Source organism: Musca domestica, unplaced genomic scaffold (assembly GCF_030504385.1).
Source record: "Musca domestica strain aabys unplaced genomic scaffold, Musca_domestica.polishedcontigs.V.1.1 33, whole genome shotgun sequence".
NCBI lineage: Eukaryota > Metazoa > Arthropoda > Insecta > Diptera > Muscidae > Musca > Musca domestica.
Genome location: NW_026712312.1, coordinates 7,498,531 through 7,522,573, shown reverse-complemented (window position 1 = coordinate 7,522,573; position 24,043 = coordinate 7,498,531). Strand labels below are relative to the sequence as shown.

At 34.3% G+C, this 24,043-nt stretch overlaps 1 protein-coding gene across 2 annotated transcripts; it reads right to left on the bottom strand.

Annotated features, from left to right (window-relative positions):
• Positions 1-1,658: 1,658 nt before the first annotated feature.
• Positions 1,659-23,222, bottom strand: LOC101900020 (mucin-2). 2 transcript variants are annotated; one of them, XM_005180507.4, is made up of 11 exons: positions 23,025-23,222; positions 18,326-18,476; positions 9,111-9,163; positions 8,686-9,036; positions 6,792-7,361; positions 6,351-6,479; positions 6,149-6,265; positions 5,869-6,079; positions 5,706-5,803; positions 3,503-3,629; positions 1,659-3,443 (listed from the first exon to the last, which is right to left on the bottom strand). In XM_005180507.4, exons 2-11 carry the CDS (start codon positions 18,432-18,434, stop codon positions 3,307-3,309), a joined length of 1,902 nt encoding a protein of 633 aa, XP_005180564.1. In that variant the 5' UTR covers positions 18,435-18,476; positions 23,025-23,222; the 3' UTR covers positions 1,659-3,306. The 2 variants fall into 2 exon arrangements, with proteins under 2 accessions (XP_005180564.1, XP_005180565.1); XM_005180508.4 differs by having other exon boundaries at positions 6,149-6,202.
• Positions 23,223-24,043: the final 821 nt, after the last annotated feature.

The window sequence follows — 24,043 nt, the reverse complement described above, 5'->3', positions numbered from 1 at the left end:
TACCTTGGACATATGTAGGTAGTTTTAGAAATATCTACTATAATTGTACGAAAAATACTGAATGGTAGCATATTTTGTATTCGGTGAAGGGATAGAGGTAACATTCTGAAATTTGACTTTTAAATTACAGATGGTAACTGTGTTTAAGATTTGGTGGCGGTTTGAAAATGCGTCCTATATTTGTATGAAAAGTACGAAATGGTACTAAATTTAGTATTGAGTAAAGGAATTGGGCTGGAATCCTCAAATTTGATATTAAGGTCTCTGTTGATATCTGCCATTGAGATATGGAGGTGATTTTGGAAATGGGCACTATAATTGTCAGAAAAGTACTAAATGTCTCTAAATTTGGTACTGGGTAAGGGGATAGAGATAAAATTGATATTGAGGTCTCTGTTAATATCTGGTATTGAGATATGGCGGTGTTTTTGGAAATTGGCACTATAATTGTTCGAAAAGTACTTAATAATATTGGTACTGGGTGAAGGAAAGGAGATAAAATTATAAAAATAGATGTTAAGATTACTGATGTATCAGAGTTTGAGATTTGGCAGCGGTTTGAAAACGCGAAATGGTACTAAATTACGTATTGGGGGAGGGGAATCACGAAATTTGTTATTGAGTTCTCCGTCGGTATCTGGAATCGAGATATTCGGTCTTGAATGGATTGAGATATGGAGGTGGTTTTAGAAATTTGATTTTGGAGTCACAGTAGGTTTCTATGGTTTATATATGGAGAAGTTGGTCAAGGTTTTGGACAGAAAAATTGGATGTGGGTCGATTGTGCATTGGTTTTACTAATATTCTCCTCGGTAAACTTCACAATGGAAGATTTTGAAGACTTTTAATGTAAAAGGTAAACAATTTCCTATTATTCTTTCAGAAAAATAAAACCTTGAATAATATACATCAAGGGATAGTCTTAAATTTGTGCACGATATATGACGTTTTGATAAAAAAAATGTTGTCAAACCGAACTTATTGTGCATTTTGAGTACTAATATGGCCTAATACGAAATGTTGGAACAAATCTAAAATTTTTAAGGTGTACATTTCGCTGACGAAGTAGCGAAGTACATGCATGACTATATGTATCGATGCCAGTTGTACGTGGAATTTTGGAATAAAAATCCCAAACCCCGTTGAGTGAAGGAGTGAAATTATATCGCATAAGCGTCGACAGACCTGTACAAAACCTTATCCTACCACAGATCTAATTGATTTAAAGGAGTTTGGATCATCCTTGCTCACAATATATGCATTAGTAGTGGTTAGAGACTCCCTCACCCTGCAAAATCAATGGTAAATGAGAATGATGAGAGAATACGTGTGCTTTGTTCATACTTTTTCGTTCGACGCTGTCCATAGCTGGTTTAGAGTTTTGGACTGGTGAGCGAGCTTTCGTTGTTGTGCAGGGCTTATATTAGCAGAGGTTGTTTTTATGCAGGAATGATTAAAGAGATTTCAATTTTTTTTTGTGGTTGTCTCAACTTTATTAAATAAAAAATAAAAAGGGGATAGAGATAAAATTAATATTGAGGTCTCTGTTGATATCTGGTATTGAAGTATTTTTAATTATTATTATAATATTTAATTTAAATAATTTTTCAGAATACCTACCATTCAACACCACATTTTTAATAAAATACTATAAAGGGTTAGTTGTTAACTAAACTAAAATGTTTATTATAAATAGCATTGCATGAGAAACCAAGAATGTGAACTGCAAATGAGTGCTTGATACATATGTGGACGAAATTATATAATAATAATAAAAATATTTATTTTTTAAAAATAAATTTTACAAATAGTTTTAATATTTTAATATTTCAGGTGCTCATTCATATCCTGTATTATTTTTTCAAATTAAAAATAAAATATTTAAATTATTTATATCTACAGCTATGACAACAAATGTTGCTGCTTTCATTTACAGGGTTTAGATTTAGTGCCTAAATTTTTGTTTGTTATATCTTTTTTGTTTATAAATTTTGTTTTACGTTTTTGTTTTTAATTTTAGGTATAATACAATAAAATATTTATATTATACATTTAAAGCTCATTCAACATTAAGTCTGACATTTAATCGAATTAAACAAAATACAATTCCTGGAATTTTTGTAGATTTTATTTTTTCTGAATATAAATAATTAATATTTTTTTATTTTAATTTTTGGATTTGCTTTAAAATCATACGGGAATTTGAAAATATCACGGATTTAAATTCATTACTTCAAAGACGGATTTTGGAGAAAATTGTAATGAAAATTAAATGTTTATTTTATGATTGGCTTAAATAAATACGAAGAGGTGTTTTGAAAACAGCCTGTTTTAAATGTTTGTTTTTATGTAGGTATATATTTTACTAGAGTGTTTTTTGTTGTTATTTTATACAAATATTAATATATTATTTAATAATATACGAATATAAAGTTTACGTTTTATTCAAGTGTTATATATTCAGTTGCTTATAGTTTGATCCATTTAATAAATATATTTTTGTTAGGAGGCTACAATAAATGTTCACATTTTACTCTGCTGTGATATACAATAGCAAGCGATGTCACAATAAGGGCGTCTGGCGATGACGGCATCAATCATTTAGAATGCAATAATTTAGAATAATTAATCTTTGTATGATTCTTTGAAATTAAATAAAAGATTTTGAATTCAAATGAATTTTGAAAATTGAAAATTAATTTTTTTAATTTAGGTCTACTTATTTGAAATTATAAAGACAAAACTCATTTATTTTTAATTATATTGGAGAATTCTTAATATAAATAAATAACTCCAATAAAAGCCGTCATGCCTATCAAACATTGATTATTTATATTTTTTTTATTAAAACGTTACTCTGATTTTAAAATATGTATGTATGTAAATAAATTGATTGAAAACGGTTCTTAATTTTTTTATTCTTTTTATCATTGATTACCGTGGCTTTTATTAAATCGTTTCCGGAAAAAAAAGCGCATCGCATTCAAAAAGCTATTGAGTTGAAAATCTTCGGCTTTTCTTAATTGTAAAATACACGTTCGGTTTTAAATGGACAACGCCGAGTTAAACGTTTTTACGGTTTAAATGTTGCCTTCGAGGAAATAACCATAAAAAATCTGCGGTGTTTCTATTTATTTCAAAGTTTCTTTTTGTTATGTTTTATAAATCGTAAACATTTGCTATTTATTATTTTATGTGTTATGTATATACGTATGTCTGTGAATCGGAGTGGTATATGTGATCTATATTTTTGGTTAATATTATTTTTGTTTTTCTTTATTTTTATTTTCTTGCTAGGAATACTGTTTAAACATTTGTCGAACTGGGACGCATATAATTTGTATGGGCGTAGGAACGCAACAAACGATTGTAGGGATACTGTGCTGCCGGCCAGAGTTCAGGTTTCTCAGTTAGGGTATCCGACAAGGCTTGCAATAAAACATCTGTAAATTGAGTATTTCTGTCAATGAAAAATTATCAGAATTATGAAAAATGCACTTACGTATAACTTTTTGCTCCAAATCTAAGGGTATGACACCCAATTCATGTTCACGTTCAAAGAAATCCATTAACTTTTTGATTTCTCGCTGTGCCTCATCGCCATGTGTTAGGGATTCAGTAAACATTATCTGCAATATCATGAATTAAAAAATATCTTTAATTAATGTGTTCAATATATTTGGATATTCGGGAAATTTGTATGCCTAGTCCACATAACGGTTGTGCTCACAGCATGCAGTTTGTGTTTCCAGCATGTAGGAAACGTTCTAGCAAAGAAATGCCCTTTTAGATCCAAGTTTGATTATAATCCCCAAATAACGGTACATCCAGGTATAACTGTTTTACAGCATTTTTCAACTAGGTTTTTTAATGTTTGCGAGTTTGATCCAAAAGGTAAAGGATAATAAGTTCATTCCGAACGATTTAATCTTATTTTTAATATATTCTATAGAAATATAATTTCATAATTTTTATAAATATGTACTCTACCATTACTTGGCTCATTCTCTCTCTCTCTCTCTCTCTCTCTGTCATTTCTAGTGGTGATTCGCGCTTTCTCTCTCTTACTCACTCACACACACACACCATTATTTCTACATTTATGAACTGAGTTCATAAAATCCAATTATACGATATTATCCAGTGCCAGCAATTACGTCAGCGAAAAGTCCACCTTAAAATTTTAGATTCGTTCCAACAATTCGCCTTAGGCATTTTATACCCTTCACCACACATAGTATGAAGGGTATATCAAGCTCGTTATTCCGTTTGTAACTCATTGAAATAAAAATTTTAGACCTAGCAAAGTATGTACAAGGTAGGATGAAAAAAAACTGCAACCAACTTCAGACTGTTGTCATTTCCAAGTCACTCGTCCGACAGCTGTTAAAATTATTCCAGTGACAGCTCATTATATTGTTTACAAGCGTGCAAAAGCATTTTGGTGAGGATTTTCCACAAAAAAAGTCATTCGTGATGGAATTCAAGCGTGATAGTGTGATTTTTTATATTTGGCTGGGAAACCACAAATAGCTTTAGTTAGAGCACTCCAGCATTAAAATGTGAATAAATCTTGTGTGTCTCGTACCATCGCTCGTTATTGTGATACTGGCAGCGTAGCCCGACGTCATGGAAGTGGACGGAAGAAAACAGCAACATCAGCAGAAATGGTTCGAAAGCTAACGAAGCGACTTGATCGAAACCGGTATCGCATATCGTAATATTCCATTCCGCAAACATTGAAAAATGTGCTCGGGGTAAAGCCATTGATATTCCAAAAAGAGCAAGAACTTACACCGCAATAGAGAGAAAATAGACTCAAAAGAACTAAAGAGTTGCTTCGCTTGGTCGAAAGAGGTGAACTGCCGAATTTGGTTTTCTCCGATGAGAAAACATTCGTTGCCCAGCAGTTTTTAAACAAAGAAAATGATCGTGTTTACGTGCTAAAGAGCCACCAGAACTCAAGCGCCGGCCATGGTAGTGGTGGGGTGCGACCGTGGCAAAATAAATGCCGAATATTATCTCTTTAAATACTCTGGAGGATATATTAAAGCCTTGGGCACGCAAGCATTTTGGATGCAGACCTTGGACATTCCAACTTGACTCAGCACCATCGAACTCAAGAATGGTTACAAAATGAAGTTCCCCGCTTCATTTCCAGCCCACAATGGCTACCAAAATCTCCGGATACCAATCCGTTGGACTATTCTTTCTGGAGTGTTTTATAAAACAAGATTGGCACTAGAATATACCAAAGTGTCGATCACCTCAAGAAAGCGCTAAGCCGGGAATGAGCCAAAATACCACTGAACAACATTTCGGCAGGGTGTGACGGTTTCATTGGCCGTTTGAAGGCCATAATTCATGCCAAAGATGACCAAAATCGAGCAAATCTAAACTTATTCTAAAATTTGATGCTATTTCCGACATTTTTTGATTTCATTCAAATTTAAAAAAATTTAAAAATTATGGCGTTAAACTTTGTTGCATTTTTTTTTTTTTTTGTCTCACCCTGTAGGTTGAAAATATTGTATACCCCCATATAATAGTATCCCTCAATATTCGGTATTTCATGATTTCAGGCAAATTTTTTAATGGAATTTTATCTACCAAATGGTGGAGGTTATGAAAAATTTGGCCCCGTCAAACTTAGCTACTTTTTTACTTATTTCTTTACTCACCATTCAATATAAACCCCAACTTACCCTTGCCAATTTGTAAATTATTTCCTCCAAATTATATTCCTTGTGATCACAGTCGGCAATTTTAGGACGTCGTGTTTCATTTTCATCTTCACTTGTATCTGAAAAAATAAATTCTTTGAATATACCACAGAATATGTCAACATGGTAAACCCCTCCCACCTACCTTGACTTGCTTGATTGCCTTGATTCATGGCTTGCAGTTTATGCCAAAGTGCAATATTATCGAGGGCTTTGGCCAAATTCAGATTTTCGGGTTCTTCAAGATTTTGTTCGAAATTCAAATATTGTAAATCAGGCTTAGGTGTTGTTGTTGTAGTAGTCGTGGTGCTGGTAGTTGTAGTAGTCGTAGTGGACGGTTTAGTTATAAAGCTCTTCTGCAAAAAACAAAATAAAGGCAACTTTAAAATCACATACTGTGGAAGGAAAAAATAAATAAAACTCACTTTGACAGTATTGTGATGGATCTCCTCGGGGAAGATACGATTCGCATAGGATTTCTGTAAATATTCAATACCCACTCGTATTTCATGCAAAAATTTCAAAGCATCTTCACGGCTCATCTAGCAAAATAGTGGGACAAGCGATCCTTGTTAACAACTACAATTCTCTGAAGGGGGCAACTAGTCGTATTAGCATCATACTCACCATATCCTGTTGGATTAGCTCCTCCACAGCTTTTGCCACCCCAGCCTCATCGCCAGTCCAGAAAACATATTGGGCCATATCAAAGGAGGAATATTGGCCATTTCCATGCTTCAGTAGGCTTTCGGCCGTCTAAATCAAAAGAAAAAAATTCGTTATTTAATATATTGCGCCATTAAAGCTTTCAATTTAACGAGAACATTAAAAAAACAGAACGAACAAAGCTTTCGTATTTGAAGTGCAAACAATTTTGTTGCTAATAACTGCCGATTGTTAACTTTTTTTTTGATTTTGATTTTGGTGGATGCATTGCTAACTAAAGGCGTTTAAGAAACGGAACAGAAACAAAGGTCCTCTATTTAAATATTTTGTTGTTGGTGTTGGGGATTTTTTTTTTCTTTTGTGGGAGAAACTCTAACGCTATTTGAATGGAAGCATAAAAACCTTGGGAGTCATATGGGTTACAGAACGCCGAGAGGTGGACTTGCGTAAGGCTGATTCATCCTCGAGAACCAAATCACCGATCACTTGGCGTTCGGGCTCTTCGTCTCTCCTGGGTTTCTTTGTTGTGCGATACGGTCTGTAGGTGTAAACCTGGGTAGGAGCTTGAGTTGTTGCAATTGTCACAGGCACAGTGGGTACCTCTGGAGGGGCTTCAGTCACTTCGATTTCGGACGGTTGATTAACTGTTTCACCATCATCTGAGGTTTCAGGTGCCGGTTCTGGTGCTTGTTCAGCATTTTCTACATTCTCTACGATATCTTGATTTTCTACTGCCGGTTCGGCAGGCTCACCAGGCTCTGCTGAGACATCAGAGTCGTTATCACTTTCGTCACTGTCATCCTGGGCTGGTACTTCCGGTGCTGGAGGTGGTGGTGGTGCAACTGTTGTTGTCGTTGTCGTGGTAGACTTCATTGTGGTGGCAGCCGGTGCGGAAGTTGTTGTTGTTGTATTCGGAAGTACAGGATTTTGTCCATAAACAAGACGTGCGGCACCGTACATACCCAGACGGCACTAGGGAACAGTTGATTTTATTAATTCATTTAGCAGAGAACTCAGATGGAAATCTATCACTCCAAGGATTTAATTTTTATAGCATTTTAAATAAGCCTGACCAGATTTAAAAAACAGAACATTTAACGTATATCAATCTGTCTTACATGGGCTTATCAATTGTTTGCCTATATTTTCAGAATTGTCGGTAAAAATTCCGGATCTGTTTCAAATTTCGTATTTGAAGGTTATAATGGGTACTACAGCCTATGACAGAAAACTGTCTATGTAGGTCCAGATCTTTGTATAGCCCCTAAATGTCAGTACCTGAAATTTTCTATGAATATGCACTCCGAAAAAACTCGTTCGAATTTGTACATAGAGTGAAATTCACTCGAATTGGACCAAGTGTTCGAGTTAGAAATCGCTCAAATACGAGCAGATTTTACTCTAGTCGAGCACGCATTTACTTTTTGCCATACCGTTCCTTCATTGCTATGTATGTGTTATATCACCCCTCTTCACGCCTCTTCCTCTCTTCACTCCTCTCCCTCTTTTTACTCCTCTTCTCCCATATCTCCCATATTCCCCCTCTATCCTCCAGCACACATATACGCGCACACATATCAGTATACAAAATATACTTTTCCGCTCGATTTCACTCTTACAAGAAAACTCTCGCTCTATTTCGAGCGATTCGGTTCCCACTGGAATTTTTCATATACGAGTTAAAAATGTTGTATTTTATCAAAAATAAAAAATGAACAAAAAAGGGAGAATTACCCATTTTGCAATATTTTATTAACAATGTTTTTAAATGCCGATTTATTGTAGCAATAAAAAAGGAAAAGGGTTGCTAGTGATTGCGAAAAGGAGCAAAAATCTGTTAAAATGTCTCTCTCGAATCTTTCAGCTCGTAACATGAATCAACGCGTGTGTTATGTTTACCCCTTTAGTACCATTGAAGTACGAATGACAAAAAATACAGTATTATCTTTTCCCTTCACACATTCCTAACCAAAATTTCCGCCAATAGTTCATCACTTTATTTTTTTTTTTTAAATTAAACTCCTTTGAATTTTGTTTAACATTTCGAAACTAAAAAATCCATCTAATGACACGAAAATTGGTCTGTTCCAGAACTGCAACAATGTAAAAGTTTTTACTACCATAACAGATTTTCCCTTTAGGATATTGAAACTAGTAGACTCTTGCAGGTTCTGGAACACAACAAATTTATTAGTGATTTTTATGTAAAGTATTTAACCGATTTTTTATAGTTTCCTTACAACAATTTACAAACAAATTTTTAAATTTAAATTACAGTAACATCTTTTAATCTTACCTTGGCTTTGGGTTTCTCTCCATTTCCATCGGTTTTGCCGCCATCGTTATTTTGTAGAGTTGGTGGTCGGTGGCCACCAAATGACTTTATTTGCTCGCCACCATTATTGCCAGACTCTGGTGGTGTTTCACCGGCACTTTCGGCCGGGACCTGGGGACCCTGAGTACTTTGGAGCTGTGGTGTTGCCGCTTCCAATTGTTGTTCCAACCCTGGCAGAGTTTCATCCGCCATTATCAGTGGTTGAGGTTCTTCGGCCATTAATGTTTCCGAATTCTGTTGATGGCTATAACTAAGAGGTTCCTCAGGATGTACCTCCCGCAGTTGTTCCAATTCTAAGACATCATCGTCAGTCTGAAACGTGGATGTGGGTGTGTAAACATTACATACTCTTAAATTCGTATGAGCATAAGTGTATCAATGCTTACCTGTGGGAAACCCATATTTTTATTTTGCAACCCCAATTCATTGTCCATTGATCCTGTGGGTACAAGGTATAACAAGAAGAAAAAAAAATAAATCATGACATAATTAAATTACTGGCTTGAAAGCATTTTCAATATTAAATTTGCCAAAAAGACGGATATTGAATTATCGACAAAAAATAAACGCTGTCAATATATTGTCAACGATGGCAGCTGTGTCCCGTAGCAGTGACACTCAAAAAAATATGTTAGTTATAAAGAGGACGATTTTTGAATTGTAGTCACTACATTCCCATTGCGATTTGTATTAGTTTTTGACTTGCGTTATGATTATTCAAACTGTTGACCCTTTATGAGGGCGGTTCCAAAAGAGTAGGCCAATATTAACTATTTTCATATCTGATATAAATATTACATTGTGACAGATTTGAAAGGTATCGAATATTTCTTTTACTTTATATGAGATATGTGATAATCTTTAGAAAATGTTTAAATTAGAGTGAGGAACCAGTTAAGGTGGACTGAAGTATTCCACTTCATCTAATATTGATAAAAATGTTTGGATGTGCAAAATTTGAACAAAATCACAATTATAACCAATTGTTTGGGAAGTTTTTTATTATAATTTTAAGCTTTTGTGGGGGAGGTACGAAAAGGGATTTACATCAGTTCTTTGATTGAGAAAAAAAATGTGTATATATACCAAGTTTGAAAAAATCCCCGATTTGTTATGAGAGATATAAGTGTTGTAAATTGTGAACCTTTGTGGAAGAGGTACCAGAAGGGGTAGGCCGATATTTTTCATCTTCACGCCAGATCTTGTGTTAGCAAAAATATTTGGATGTGTGAAATTTGAGTGGAGTTGGATGCTTATTTCGCTTTCTTGGAGCGTTTTGTTTTTCAAAAACTTGAACCTTATGTGCGGGAGGTACCAGATGAAGCAGACCGATATATGTCATTTTCACACCAGGTGTTTTGTTAACAGAAATATTGAGATATGCTGCGTATGAAAGTAATCGACTGCTTATTTCGCATTTTATTCGAATTACAATTATTCAAAAATGTTGACCTGTTGTGGGGGAGGTACCAGAAGGAATGGCCCGATCTGTACCATCTTCAAAACAGATCTTGTGATAATGGAAATATTGAGATGTTGCACGTCTGAATGGAATCGCAAGATAATTTCGCATTTTATGAGCTTCATGGATATTCAAAATTTTGACACTTTGTGGGGCAGGTACAAGAAGAAGTGGGCCGATATATTTCATCTTTTATAAGTGTTATAATTATTCAACATTTTAACCACTTATGGGGGAGGTACTTGATGGAGTGGACCGACATATTTCTTGTTTTGTGTTGATGAAAATATTGGAATGTGCTGAGTTCAAAAATAAGCGGATACTCATTTTGCGTTTTACGAAAATGTTGATCCCATTGTGGGATAGCTGCCAGAAGAAGTGGACTGATATAGCTTAACTTCACACCTATATATTCTTGGTCTGCGGAAATTCTAAGACGATTTAGCCCCGCCTGTTATAATCCCCCTAGAGTCAAAACTAATTAAGATAGGAAGCCAAAATTTTGCACAGATCAGACTTTTGTGTGCAGGCAGGTCAAGTTCGAAGATATAGGCCATAGGTGCACGATATCGTATAGCTCCCATACAATCATAACCCCCTGATATTCGGTATTCTGATTTTTTAGCCACATTTTTCAAAGGAATAGTCTGAAAATCCACACAAGGAGTTCTCTCTGAATAATTTACCCCCTGGAAGAGAATTGTCTGTATAGGTCCACGATATCGTATAGCCCTAATACAATGGTACCCCCCGATATTCGGTATTTTGATGATTTTAGCTACATTTTTCAATGGAATAGTCTGAATTTTTACACATGGAGTTCTCTCTGAGTACTTTACCCAAAGAAAGATTATTGTCTATATGGGTCTACGTTTTAGTATAGCACCCATACAACGCTACCCCAAGATATTCGGCATTTCCAGGATTTTCGCAATAATATTCACCGGACATTATTCAAATTTCGTATTTGAGATGGTAATGGGTACTACAACCTATGACGGAAAATTGTCTATGCAGATCCACGTCTTAGAAAGCCACCATATAACAGTTCATCCCTTTATTCTGTATTTCGATGATATTAGAGTTATTATTCCCGGAATTTTTTCGAATTTCGTATTTGAAGTTTGGAATCGGTACTACAGTTTATGACAGAACATTTCTTATCCAGCACCACGTCTTCGTAAAGCCCCAAATAAAGGTTTGTTTTGAGCTTTTTTCTCGACGGATTTTTTTCTTAAATTTTCAAGTTCCTTCCCAACTTAGCTGCTTTTTTACTTGTTGTTTATAAAAATTTAAGTTTAAACTTTTCCTCTTCTGGAAATCCAAAAGTTATTACAATATTCGACTGGAACCTTTTCTTAGCAGTAACCAACTTTTTTAGGAAAGTGGTACAATTGTCAATAACAAAGTTAAATATTTGAAGAGTCTTACTTTTAATGGTACTTGGAAAAGAGTACTGTCCAAAAATGGTATGTTTTTATAAATTGATTAATAACAAACATTTCTCCTTTGGCATAAGCAGCCATGAGTGCGACAAGTGATGTGCCACTCACTCACTACATTGCTACCCTGCTGTTTGTTCACGGCTGGAGAGGACATGTGTCAATAATCTATTTAATCCGTTTCAAACGAACGCCTAGCCACGGCAAACAATGTGTAATGTTGTGGTGTGTGGTCTGGAATTTACATAATATAAGTGCCATGCAACTGAACAGCTAACCATCCATCCATCGAACCAACGGCTGGCTATCCAATCACCCATGTCGAGGGCTATAATGTAATGGCGTTTCAAAAGAAATTACGCTTCAAATAAAATGTTTGCAAGAAACTATTATCACCCCACACGCCGGGCCGGTAGAATTTTGTAAATGCCAATTGGATATTTTCTCAGAAGGTCCACACACATATGTGGATTTACGTACTCATACACACACATATTGGCATTATTATGTGCACATATTAGACTGTTACTGCTAAATTGCATAAACATGATTAGCTATAATGTGGTGGTGGTAGTAGTTTGCCATTGTATTGGCATTGTTGTATCATTCATTATGTTGCGTATTAAATTGCAATTGTGTATTCGTCAAGTGGATTATTGTAACAAACCGGAAGTTAAGCGAAACAAAAAAATCGATGAAACACAAAGAAATTTGTTTGTTACAAGAAAACAAAAAAAATAAAACAAAATAAGAAGGCCACTAACGTTGATAGATGAAAGCAAAAAAAAAGTTCGGAATTACCTTTAATTAAAACTGTTACCAATTGTGGTTTACTGCGAAATTGGCAACAATGCGAAAATGTAAGAAACAAGAAAATTCTATGAAGTAAACACAACTAATTAATTTAACGGAAAATCTCCAAAAGAGATATATAAACAAGTAGAAATATATTTAGGTTCGGTCGAATCAAACTTTCTACAGTTTTAGGTATAGGCAAATAACCGCTTTATGGGGACCACAGGGTGAGATAAAAAAACTGCAACAAAGTCAAACGCCATAATTTTTACTTTTTTTCCATATTTTATTGAATAAAAGCAAAAAATTTCGGGAATAGCATCAAATTTTAGAATATGTTTAGATTTGTTCGAATTGGCACGAATTATGGCCTTCAAACGGCCAATGAAACCGTTACACGCTGCCTGAATATTGCTCTGCGGTATTTTGGCCCATTTCCGGCGAAGCGCTTGCTTGAGGTGATCGACACTTTGGTATTTTTTAGTGCCAACCTTTCTTTCCAAAATACTCCAGACACAATAGTCCAACGGATTGGTATCCGGAGATTTTGGTGGCCATTGTGGGCTGGAAATGAAGCGAGGAACCTCATTTTGTAACCATTCTTGGGTGGCGCTTGCTGAGTGCGATGGTGCTGAGTCCGATTGGAATGTCCAAGGCCAAGGCTTTAATACACTCTCCAGAATATTTTCGCGATAATATTCGGCATTTATTCTAATGCCAAGGTCGATTGATACGAGCGGAGAGCGACCATCGGCTGTTATGGCGGCACACACCATCACTATGGCCGGTGCTTGAGTTTCGGTGGCCAACCGAAGGTGCACATTTTCAGCTGACCTCTTTGGCAAGTAAACACGATCATTTTTTGAAAACGGATGTTTTCTCATTGGAGAAAACCAAATTCGGCAGTTCACCACTTTCGGCCAAGCGAAGCAACACTTTAGCTCTTTTGAGTCTATTTTCTTTCCGTTGTGGTGTAAGTTCTTGCACTTTTTGGAATTTCAATGGCCTTACCCCGAGCTCCTTTTTCAATATCTGCCGAATGGAATATTGCGATATGTTTAGCTCACGAGCGACGCGGGTTTCGATCGAGTCGTTTCATTACTTTTCAAACCATTTTTGCTGATGTTGCTACGGGCTACACTACTAGTATCATGGTGTGGCGATGGTACGAGACACAAAAGATTTATTCACATTTAAATGCTACAGTGCTCTAACGATAGCCACTTGTGGTTTTCCAGCCAAATATAAAGAAATCGCTTGTATTCCATCACGAATAACTTGTCTGGAAAATTCTCACCAAAATGTTTTGTGTACGCTTGTAAACAATATAATGAGCTGTCACTAGAATAATTTTAACAGCTGTCGGACGAGTGGCTTAGAAATGACAACAGTCTGAAGTGAGTTGCAGTTTTTTCATCTCACTCTGTATAAGTACAAATTTCCACAACTACCTACATTTCCTAATTCTACACTCTGACAGTAATCCCATTTCCAACTTTCAGGATACCAACCCCATTGGTTCACCCAAATCCAAATTGTACCACATTTAGTACCATTAGGACAAATTGCACCAAATCTAGTACCACTTAGTATACATAAGTACTATTTTCCAAAACTACATACATTTCTCAGTCCTAAAATACAATATCCTAATTGCACCAAATTTGGAACCATTGAGTACTTTTTGTGCACATGAGTACACATTTCAAAAACTTCCTCCATATTCCAATCCTACACTCCGCCAGTAGTTTTATTGTCAAATTTTAGGATTCCAGCTCCATCATTTTTATAGGCGAACGGATAGAAGTAGAATTCCCAGAATTTGGAATGAGGGGGTCTCTGATGAATTGTAGCACAAATGTATCATAGAATTGTAGGAATGATGATTTCTAACGGGCAGAGTTAAAATCATGAAATTTTATACGGGAAATAAAGCTAGGAAGTATGTCTGATATAAAATGGTGGTTTTTGATATATGTACTTAAGTGTACCAATTGTAACAATAATAATAAGTCAGGTGTGGAATTGTAACAAATTGTTTTAAATTTTTCCCAGGTTTTATCAACAATCTGCCCCGATGCATTCAGTTCACTTTGTGATACCATATCCATACAATGAATTGGATGAAATCGTTGGAGCATAGTTTAACAATCTTTAATGATGAACTTAAGTCTAATATTTTGGTAATTCCCATATAGCAATTTGTTTTTTTAAGAATTTTAACCTCATGTAAAGTGCATATTTTACATATGAAATAAAAATTGTAAATTCATATAATATTTCATTCACCCCGTTATACTTCTGCATTTGAATAAAAGTTCAAAATTCTCTTATGAAACTTCTGTTGTTAAAAAACTAATGATTAATGTTTGCTGTGAATTGTGGAAATTATAGACGAACTTTCCACAAAAGTCATTGCCATAGAAATGATAGAAAAGTTCGTCGTTGAATGGAAGAATATTGACATAACATTAGCACCCATTTCACTGCAAACTTTAATTGAATTGCTGTTGTGCAACGAAGGGACTTGTGAGAATGCCACTTAATTTTATTTCATTTGAAGATATCAAAAAAGTTTGTGATGAGCTGCGAATTATTGGGAAAGGTCAAAAGATAATGCTGAAAAATAATTATTATAAATGAATTCCAGGGTGAGATGAAAAAACTGCAACCAACTTCAGACTTTTATTTCCAAACCACTTGTCCGACAGCTGTTAAAATTATTCTAGGAAAGCCACAAGTGGCTATCGTTGGAGCACTCCAGCATTTAAATGTGAATAAATCTTTTGTGTCTCGTACCATCGCTAGTAATCGTGGTAGCGTAGGCCGACGTCAAGGAAGTGGACAGAAGAAAACAGCAACATCAGCAGAAATGGTTCGAAAATTGAAGAAGCGATTTGATCGAAACCCACGTCGCAGTGGCCGAAAAATGGCTTTTGAGCTGAACATATCTCAATATTCCATTCGGCAAATATTGAAAAATGAGCTCGGGGTAAAGCCATTGAAATTCAAAAAAGTGCAAGAACTTACACCGCAACAGAAAGAAATTAGACTCAAAAGAGCTAAAGAGTTGCTTCGCTTGGCCGAAAGTGGTGAACTGCCGATGAGAATACCTTCGTTGTCCAGCGGTTTGTAAACAAACAAAATGATCTTGTTTACTTGCCAAAGAGGTCAGCTGAAAATGTGCACCTTCGGTTGGCCACCAGAACTCAAGCGCCAGCCATGGTGAAGGTATTGGCAGCCATAACAGCCGATGGTCGCTCTCTGCTCACATTAATCGACCATGGCATCAGAATTAATGTCGAATATTATCGCGAAAATATTCTGGAGGGTGTAATAAAGCCTTGGGAACGCAAACAATTTGGCCGCAGACCTTGGACATCTGGATACCAATCCATTGGACTATTGTGTCTGGAATATTTTGGATAGCAAGGTTGGCACTAAAACATACCAAAGTGTCGATCGCCTCAAGCAAGCGCTTTGCCGGGAATGGGCCAAAATACCACAGAACAACATTCGGGCAGCGTGTGACGGTTTCATTGACCGCTTGAAGGCCAGAATTCGTGCCAATAGGGGACCAACTTGAACAAATCTAAACTTATTCTTAAATTTTATGCTATTTTCGACATTTTTTGCTTTCATTCAATAAAATTTGAAAAAAAATGTAAACATTATGGCGTTTGACTTTATGGCAGTTTTTTTTATATACGAATATATGTATATACGAAACATTTCGTTTATTTGATGCACCAAACACGATACGTATGTCCAATTCCAATGAAATTTGGCATGAGTGACTAAATTTGGTATAAAAATAAATTTGTCAACTTATATTCAAATCCTTTCAGATTTGAATATAGCTTCTATATATTTTTTCGGCCGATTTTATATATTTTATGTTTCCAAAGCGATATTATTCCAATGAAATTCGGACATAGAGATGAAATTTGCTACCAAAAGAAATTTGCCAAATTATATAGAAATCGCTTGAGGTTTGGGTATAACTCTCATGTATATATTTCGGAAGATTTCATGTATGTTATGTACCAAACACGATATGTATGACCGATTCTAATGAAATTCAGAATGTGTGGCGGAATTTTGTTGCAATAATAAATTTGACAAATTAAGAAGGAAGGTGTGCCAGAATTCGGTGTAAAAGTAAATTTTGTCAAATTATATTGAAATCGGTTCAACGCCTTTGCTAAGATATTAGGCTAACAGTAAAAAACTACACAACGATTTAATTGAGGATACGATTATTACAGGGAAGTATGTTGCTACCTTGAATTCTCTAATTGCAGCAGAAATGCCACTCAACTTCAAAAGATTGCATTTTCCTGCACTCTTAGCATTTGCTATGAATTTAATAAATCCGAAGGACAAACCCTTCGTGTGTGCGGACTAAATTTGACATGTTCCTGCTTTTCACAAGGTCAGCTGTTCCTGGCATGTTCACGTGTTGGTAGACCGAGCAATTTGTTTGTTTACGCGTTAAAGTATTAAAATAAATACGTTTTTTAAATTCTTGAATTTGTTTTATTATTTTTTTGAAACCAAAAAATATTCGTATACAAAATTTTGAATGCACATAAAATAAAAAGGGGTAGCGAAGCGTGCTGGCCTGAGGTAGTTTAGTTTTTAAATTGAAGGAAGTAGTTGATATAGTCCAAATCTGGCACGTTGTAATATTCATATCAGACTTAGGTCAGATACGAACTGGAAAATAGTGGCCCACTCCTTGGAACTTCCCTCATAGGAAACAATCAATCAGTTTTAAAATTAAAAAATTAAAACGAAATTGTTTGGCTCTGCAAAAGATCAGTCCGGGTATTAAGGCATGTTATTTGATATAAATTAAACTTCATATGTGTATCTGTGTATGTTGCAAAAAAAAATGAAATAAAAAACTCCACCAAAACTACAGAAAAATAAAAAGTAAAATTTATTTATACAATTGTCCTTGGTTTCCTTTTCTATGGACATCACACCAACAACAAAAAAAGGAGACAAAAACATGAAAACAAAACGTTTGGCAATAAAAATAAATTCCAATGTGTGTCTCTATCACTTTAAACGTTTCCACATTCATTCATTCGTACATATATTTGTGTGACGTCTTTACTGGCAATTTCTGTATATGAGGGTCCTTTTATTAACCCTCTAGGGGTATCCATTGGATGTCAGCATGCATTGAGGTCGTTGAACGTTAAAATTGCATTGAATATTTCATTTGTCATTTTTTAAACATTTTCTGGAATTCTGCTTATCTGTGTGGTTTGGTGGCTGTCACGAGCATTTAAATTTTGAAGCAAAAAAATCGCAAAAAAATGGTAAAAAATGGCTTTGGTATTTTACAATGTCATATAACTTTTGGAAATAGCGAATCGGAACTTCGCAACTCCTATGTAATATATTTCTGCTCCTTTTTAATAATATATGCATGTTATTCTTTACAATCTTAAATACCAATAATCCGCAATTCCAAGAATTTTGGGTTAATACTTTCCAATGGGATTTGTTTTCTTTCAAAGGAATCCAATGTTAAGCAGTTGGATTAAAGCCAACATCTTTATGTATGTACAAAAACAACAAGAATCCCAGACAATAACTAAGACGCCATTATTGTTATTGAGAATTTCCATGGCAAAATAACAATGCACACACACACACATTCATACATATATGTATCGGAAATCAATATCAACATCAGATATTTCCTTATTCTTGATCTAAATAAATGTGACCCATGTTAATTAAATCACTTGTAAATGGACTTCCTTTCCTCAAAAAACGAATGGAATAAGAAAACTCCACCCGGCATTTTGGCAAAAGACAACCATAACAGAAATACACACTTACTTACATACATACATATTTAAATAATTTTTACAATACTTACTGTGCAAACGAGGCATAACCAGCGATGGAAAAGCCACGGAAGTGTCTATCCAACACAACACCAGAAGTGATGCCAGTCCCAACATCAAAGTGGGATTATGTAAATTCATTTTTGTGACGTTGGCAGAGATGACGTGCCTGACTTTAATAAACTGAAAATAGAAAAGACATTTGGATTACAAAAAAATTCAAATTCATTCAAAAGTATTAATTTCAATTCAGTGACAACAAAAGGCACGCATTTAAAATATCGCCAAGAGGACGAAAAAGAAAATGAAAACAGAGTTTGTCAGGAGGTATGGTTGGGAAAGAATATTTAAAAATAGATTCACTTTTTCTTTTCTCGCTGGTATTTCTTTTGTTCGTCTCTATGCATTTCTTATTCCACTGAATTATAAATTTGATATTGAATATAAAATTGGAGAAAAAAAATAGAAAATGGTTGATTGTATCAGAAAATTGTTTAAATCGCATTATGCTGATATTTCATGTAATTCACCAATGGTGGCAAGGTGTGCGGTTGCGAAAATTATTGATAAATTCAGATATTCAATAAAAAAAACAATAATTTTACCTTGAAATTTATAAAAATGAAACATGTAAAAAAGCAGCTATATTCGGCCGGACGAGACTTTTAGTACCCTCCAACATTTGGAACAAATTTGGAAATTATCCAAATTTGGAAATTATACAAAATCCGTTATAAATTCTGTTAAAATCTTAAAAATACCGAATATAGCCGCTATATTGGGGTCTATATGAAGACGTCATAATCCATTACAATATTAAAATACGAAACTTGAAAAAAATTCCAGTTAACCCTTTCAGTGTCAATGAAAATTTTTGTCGAGATAAAAATCTGAAATTCCGTACTAATTTACTAAAATATGCTCAGAAATTCGAAAACGAAACTAATAGAATAGAACTGCAATATTTTTAAATAGCGAACGTGTCTGTTATTAAAAAATATCAAAAATAACGGTTCGTAAGAAAAACAAAAAATGGCAAAGAAAGAGAGTACTTTTAAATGTCAAATATATTTGACAAAAACACTGAAAGGGTTAATAATGTAACTAAAATCATCAAAATACCGGATATAAGGAGGTACCGTTATATCGGAGGCATACGAAGACCTTTACCTGCATAGACAATTTTTTGACACAGGCTGTAGTACCTGTTAGGAACTTCAAATACGAAATTTCTACGAATTCGGTGAATATTGTATTGTATGTTCAAAATACCGAATACCAATAAAAAATATTGACGATTTACCGTTGTATGTGGACGAACTTAATATAAAAATTCATCACAGTACGGAGGGAGCGTATACTCAACATTCACCAGTACTCATACGCCCAGTACTATTTATTTCAAATATCGAAGTTTTTAAGTAAATAAATGAAAGCTGGTTAAATCTAGTAAATATTTGAAAATAATACGTTTAGAATTTGAATTTAGTAAAATTCGACCGGTCCGAACTTTTTCTACCCTTCTCCCTGCCATGGAGGATATTATATTAACTTTGTCATTCAATTTATAACTTGTAACGTGATAGAATCGATCACATACATAATCAGAACATCCTAACAGTAGCAATACCATCTAGAGTTGTGTCAAACTGGTCTTGGACTCTTGTCGTTTGTATGAAAACTCTGCGTATGAGTGATATGAAATATGTATACTTTATGCATTTCCGTGAGGGACTTTGTTGTTCTATGAGGGACTGAAACACAAAATTGCAATTAATTTAGCTGAAATCTTCAAAATGCTCTAAATCGGCTGGTTTTGGTATCGTATTCCAGTTTTATGTTCTAGTCTATTTTTACAAAAAAAAAAAAATAATAATAATTATTATTATTTAAGAAGTGTAACCGATTGTCAGCTCTAGTTTTTGGTTTTGAATGATGGGATATACCTCGACATGCTGCATTGTATGTCATATTTTTCGAATGGGTTTTAATTTCGAGTTATCAGTGGGTAGGAAATGTCCAACACCAGCTCATATGTTGATTTATAATTAATAGTACTAGCCGAGAACAATATTTCCCAACAGCCGATATCTCACGTATTTCGATGAGATGGACAGATGGACACGATAATCTGGGATTTTACGTATTTCAGATTTCTCTTTGCAATAGATATTCATAGTCTGGCCCAAAGGAACTTACAACAGTTTTTACTTGCGACATCAATGATTATTGACCACTGTTGAGATTGTTATGATACTTCCACAGTACTTAAATTTTAAATTTTAGGAAATTTTATTTACCTTCAAGATCGACCCGTGATAGATCAATTCTTCTCAGGTCTATAACATTGACCATTTATAATTATTATTTAATAAACTTACAATAAATTAGGCTTAGGATATATACATCAAAGTTCAAAGTTTTTAATGGTGTCTGGCCTCCCTACGGCAATCACATAGATTCTTTGATGGCGATTAGAGGATGTAAGGAGTTTTGGAGAAGAAAACGAACGAGGTGTGAATGAAACAAAACCCATGAATGGCTAAAAATAGCAAAGCATAAACCAAAGGCAACAACATCACTGAAAATCAATAATAAAAACGAAAAAAATAACAAAAGAGCGAACAAAACGAAAATAAAAATTGGCTACCAGAAACAATAACACCCTCCCATGTACAAATACCCATATACATTTGTGTATGTACATGCACAATAACACTATGCTACATTCGCATGATAAAGATGAAATGACAACGATCTAAATTTAAGGCCATTCCAATAATTCATACGAATGCTGTGGTCACTTTCCAATCAGTTATTGAAATCGTTGTAAAGCGCGCCAGCAGTCTTTAAAACATTTGAAAATGTTAGTAACTTTCAGAATGTATGTGTGGGTGGTTATACATATCACACCACATAGTGGTAAGGGCATTATGTCTATGTGGGTATTATGTGGAGATAGACCCATAGTTATTTTTGAGGTAAGTCCGCCTGTCCGTTAGTCTGTCTATGTATTATTGTGAACAAACTCCAAGTCGCATTTATTATCCGATTGAGACGACATTTTGCAAACAATATTAGTTTGCCCCTATTTAATGAATAATTTTGTTGAGAATTGGTTCAAATTTAGATATAGCTACCATATATCTTCAACGGATTTCGGGTTTATTGTGCATCAAGTGTTCAATATAAGTCCAAATGACTGAATGATATTTGGTTTCGGGTATCAGGTACTGCTTGAAAATACGTATGCTAAATTTTATCAATATCGGCTTAGATTATGTATGTATTTTTATCAGATATCAAGTTTATTGTGGATTAAATGACTAATATCAGCCCAAATTAACAGAATTTTGGCAATTACAACTGAATTCATCCTAGAAACTAGTATTTCACATTTGGTGTAAATCGGTAGCTAGAGGCCATATATATGTTTCATCCGATTTGCTGTTAGTCCCTCACATTATTATTATTATTATTATTATTATTATTATTATTATTATTATTATTATTATTATTATTATTATTATTATTATTATTATTATTATTATTATTTTTAATATTAATGTTTTTTACCAATATTATCGTCATCTCAAATTAATTCAATATTATTTATAAAGAGTTCTGAGATAAGCGTACGGTTTATTAACTTCTATCAAGGTAAAGAGTATTTGTAGAAAATATTTACAGAAACAAGATCATGAAAAAACAAATCCAGGAACTGGGTATTTAAATTAAGCATTTTCAATATGATCCCGAAATTCTTCATCACTACGGACACATATGTATGTATGTGGTACATTGACGTCACTCTTAAAAGACAAACTAAAAGGAATTTCGAAATTGAAAGTATTGTTATTCAATACAAACTAGGTCGCCAGTATATAAAATATATATATTTTTTTTTGTTACCCGGTGTTGTGGGAAACATAAATATGCACAAACACACTAACTACAGTCGCTTTATTGTATCAATTTCTTGTGCCAAACAATGGTACGACTTAAAACGGAAAATACAATAAAACAAAGTGGTATTGGTTGCAGGTCAGTCGTTTCGATGGTTGGGGAGAAACACTCATGCAAACCCACATGCATACATACATACATACACTTTTATTATTTTCTAAAACAAAGGGAAACAATGCAAACGGAAGTTGCCAAAACACAGACACAGACGCACACATATATATTGCATTAGATGGCCACCACACAGCAAAGGGGGTCTCCACCACATAGGGAAAGCAAACAACAAAAAGAAGAACTGACTTTCAAACTCCCACTACAACTGTCTCACTTGCATAAAATATTGTCCGAACTGGCAATAACAATAATATAAATTACAAAAAGACGACTTTGCATTTTGCTCTTTAATTTCTGGGCAAATCGAGAACATGACTTTGTTGAAATTATTTGCATGTCACCACAGTGTCTGTGGCAGAGACGAAAGTGAAATCAGAGTACGTTAGTATGTATGTATGTACGCTATTCGAATGCAACTATTGATTAGACACCAGATAAAGGTCCTTTGAGGGCAATAACATAGAAACCTAAAATCAATTAACTCGAAGAGCTGTTATACATAAACATTGTTTTGTTTGTGTTTGAGCTGAGTGCAAATGAACTTCCGCTGCCGGAGGCCAGCAACATATTTTTCAATGTATCACTTTTGTATTTTAATATACACTGTCATTTTTATTACACCAATTTCAAATGTATTTTTAAAATATTCACCTTTATTTGTTAAGAATTTGTGTAATTTGAGTTTGCTTTAATTTAATATTTTTCTTCTTTAATTTCTATAGTATATTTATGACCCGTTTTAAATGGTATTCTGGTGTTCTCCTTATTTACGTTTCTTCCGCTGTGATACACTTGCCGTTCAAACGCTACTGTTATGTCTTTTCGAGCCGATGATTACAAACACTTTGAATGGCGAAACACGAAAATTGTCATGCCTGAACCTATGACAACTGTTTTCTTGCGTCAAAAGCTTTAATGACCTTTGGAGCTTTTATTCCATCAGTGAGATTTTATTTGGGGGAGAGAGATTGTAAAGCTTACATTGGTTACAGATAAAATAATTTTGTTGGGGATATCGAAAAAGAAAAGTTAAATAAAATAACAATAACTTTTTTCCAATATCCAACCAGTAAACATAGTCTTAAAGTCGGACGGATCGACTTTATTATACCCTTTGCATAGAGAGCTTCACATAACAAAAATAGTTTTTATGGGGAATTTATGGGAACTCAATTATATAAACTATGATTATAGTTATAATTTAAAGTTCAAAGGAACTAAGATATAGGAGGAATATCCTTCTCTGAATCGATTTATACTAAATTTGGGCTTATATTACCATTTGGTGCACAATTAACTTGAAAACGGATAAAGATATATATGGGAGATATATCCAAATCTGAACCGATCTCGATAAAATTTGGCAAAGGTATTTCAGAGCTGTATTTCATATATTTCCTCGAATATCGTTGTTACGGAGTGCATATTACGGCTGTGCAGAACAGATATAACAAGCCGGATTAACAATATATATGGGAGCTATAGCTATATCTGAATCGATTTTCACTAAATTTGACATACAGCCTAGAAACGGCTCAATTTGGTCATAAGTTCCAAATTCCATGTTTGGTGCACAATAAAAAGCAAATCGGACGAAAATAAATATGTCCTAAAGTTGAGCCAGATCCGATTATTTTTAATATTACCACGAAATATATATCTAAATCTAT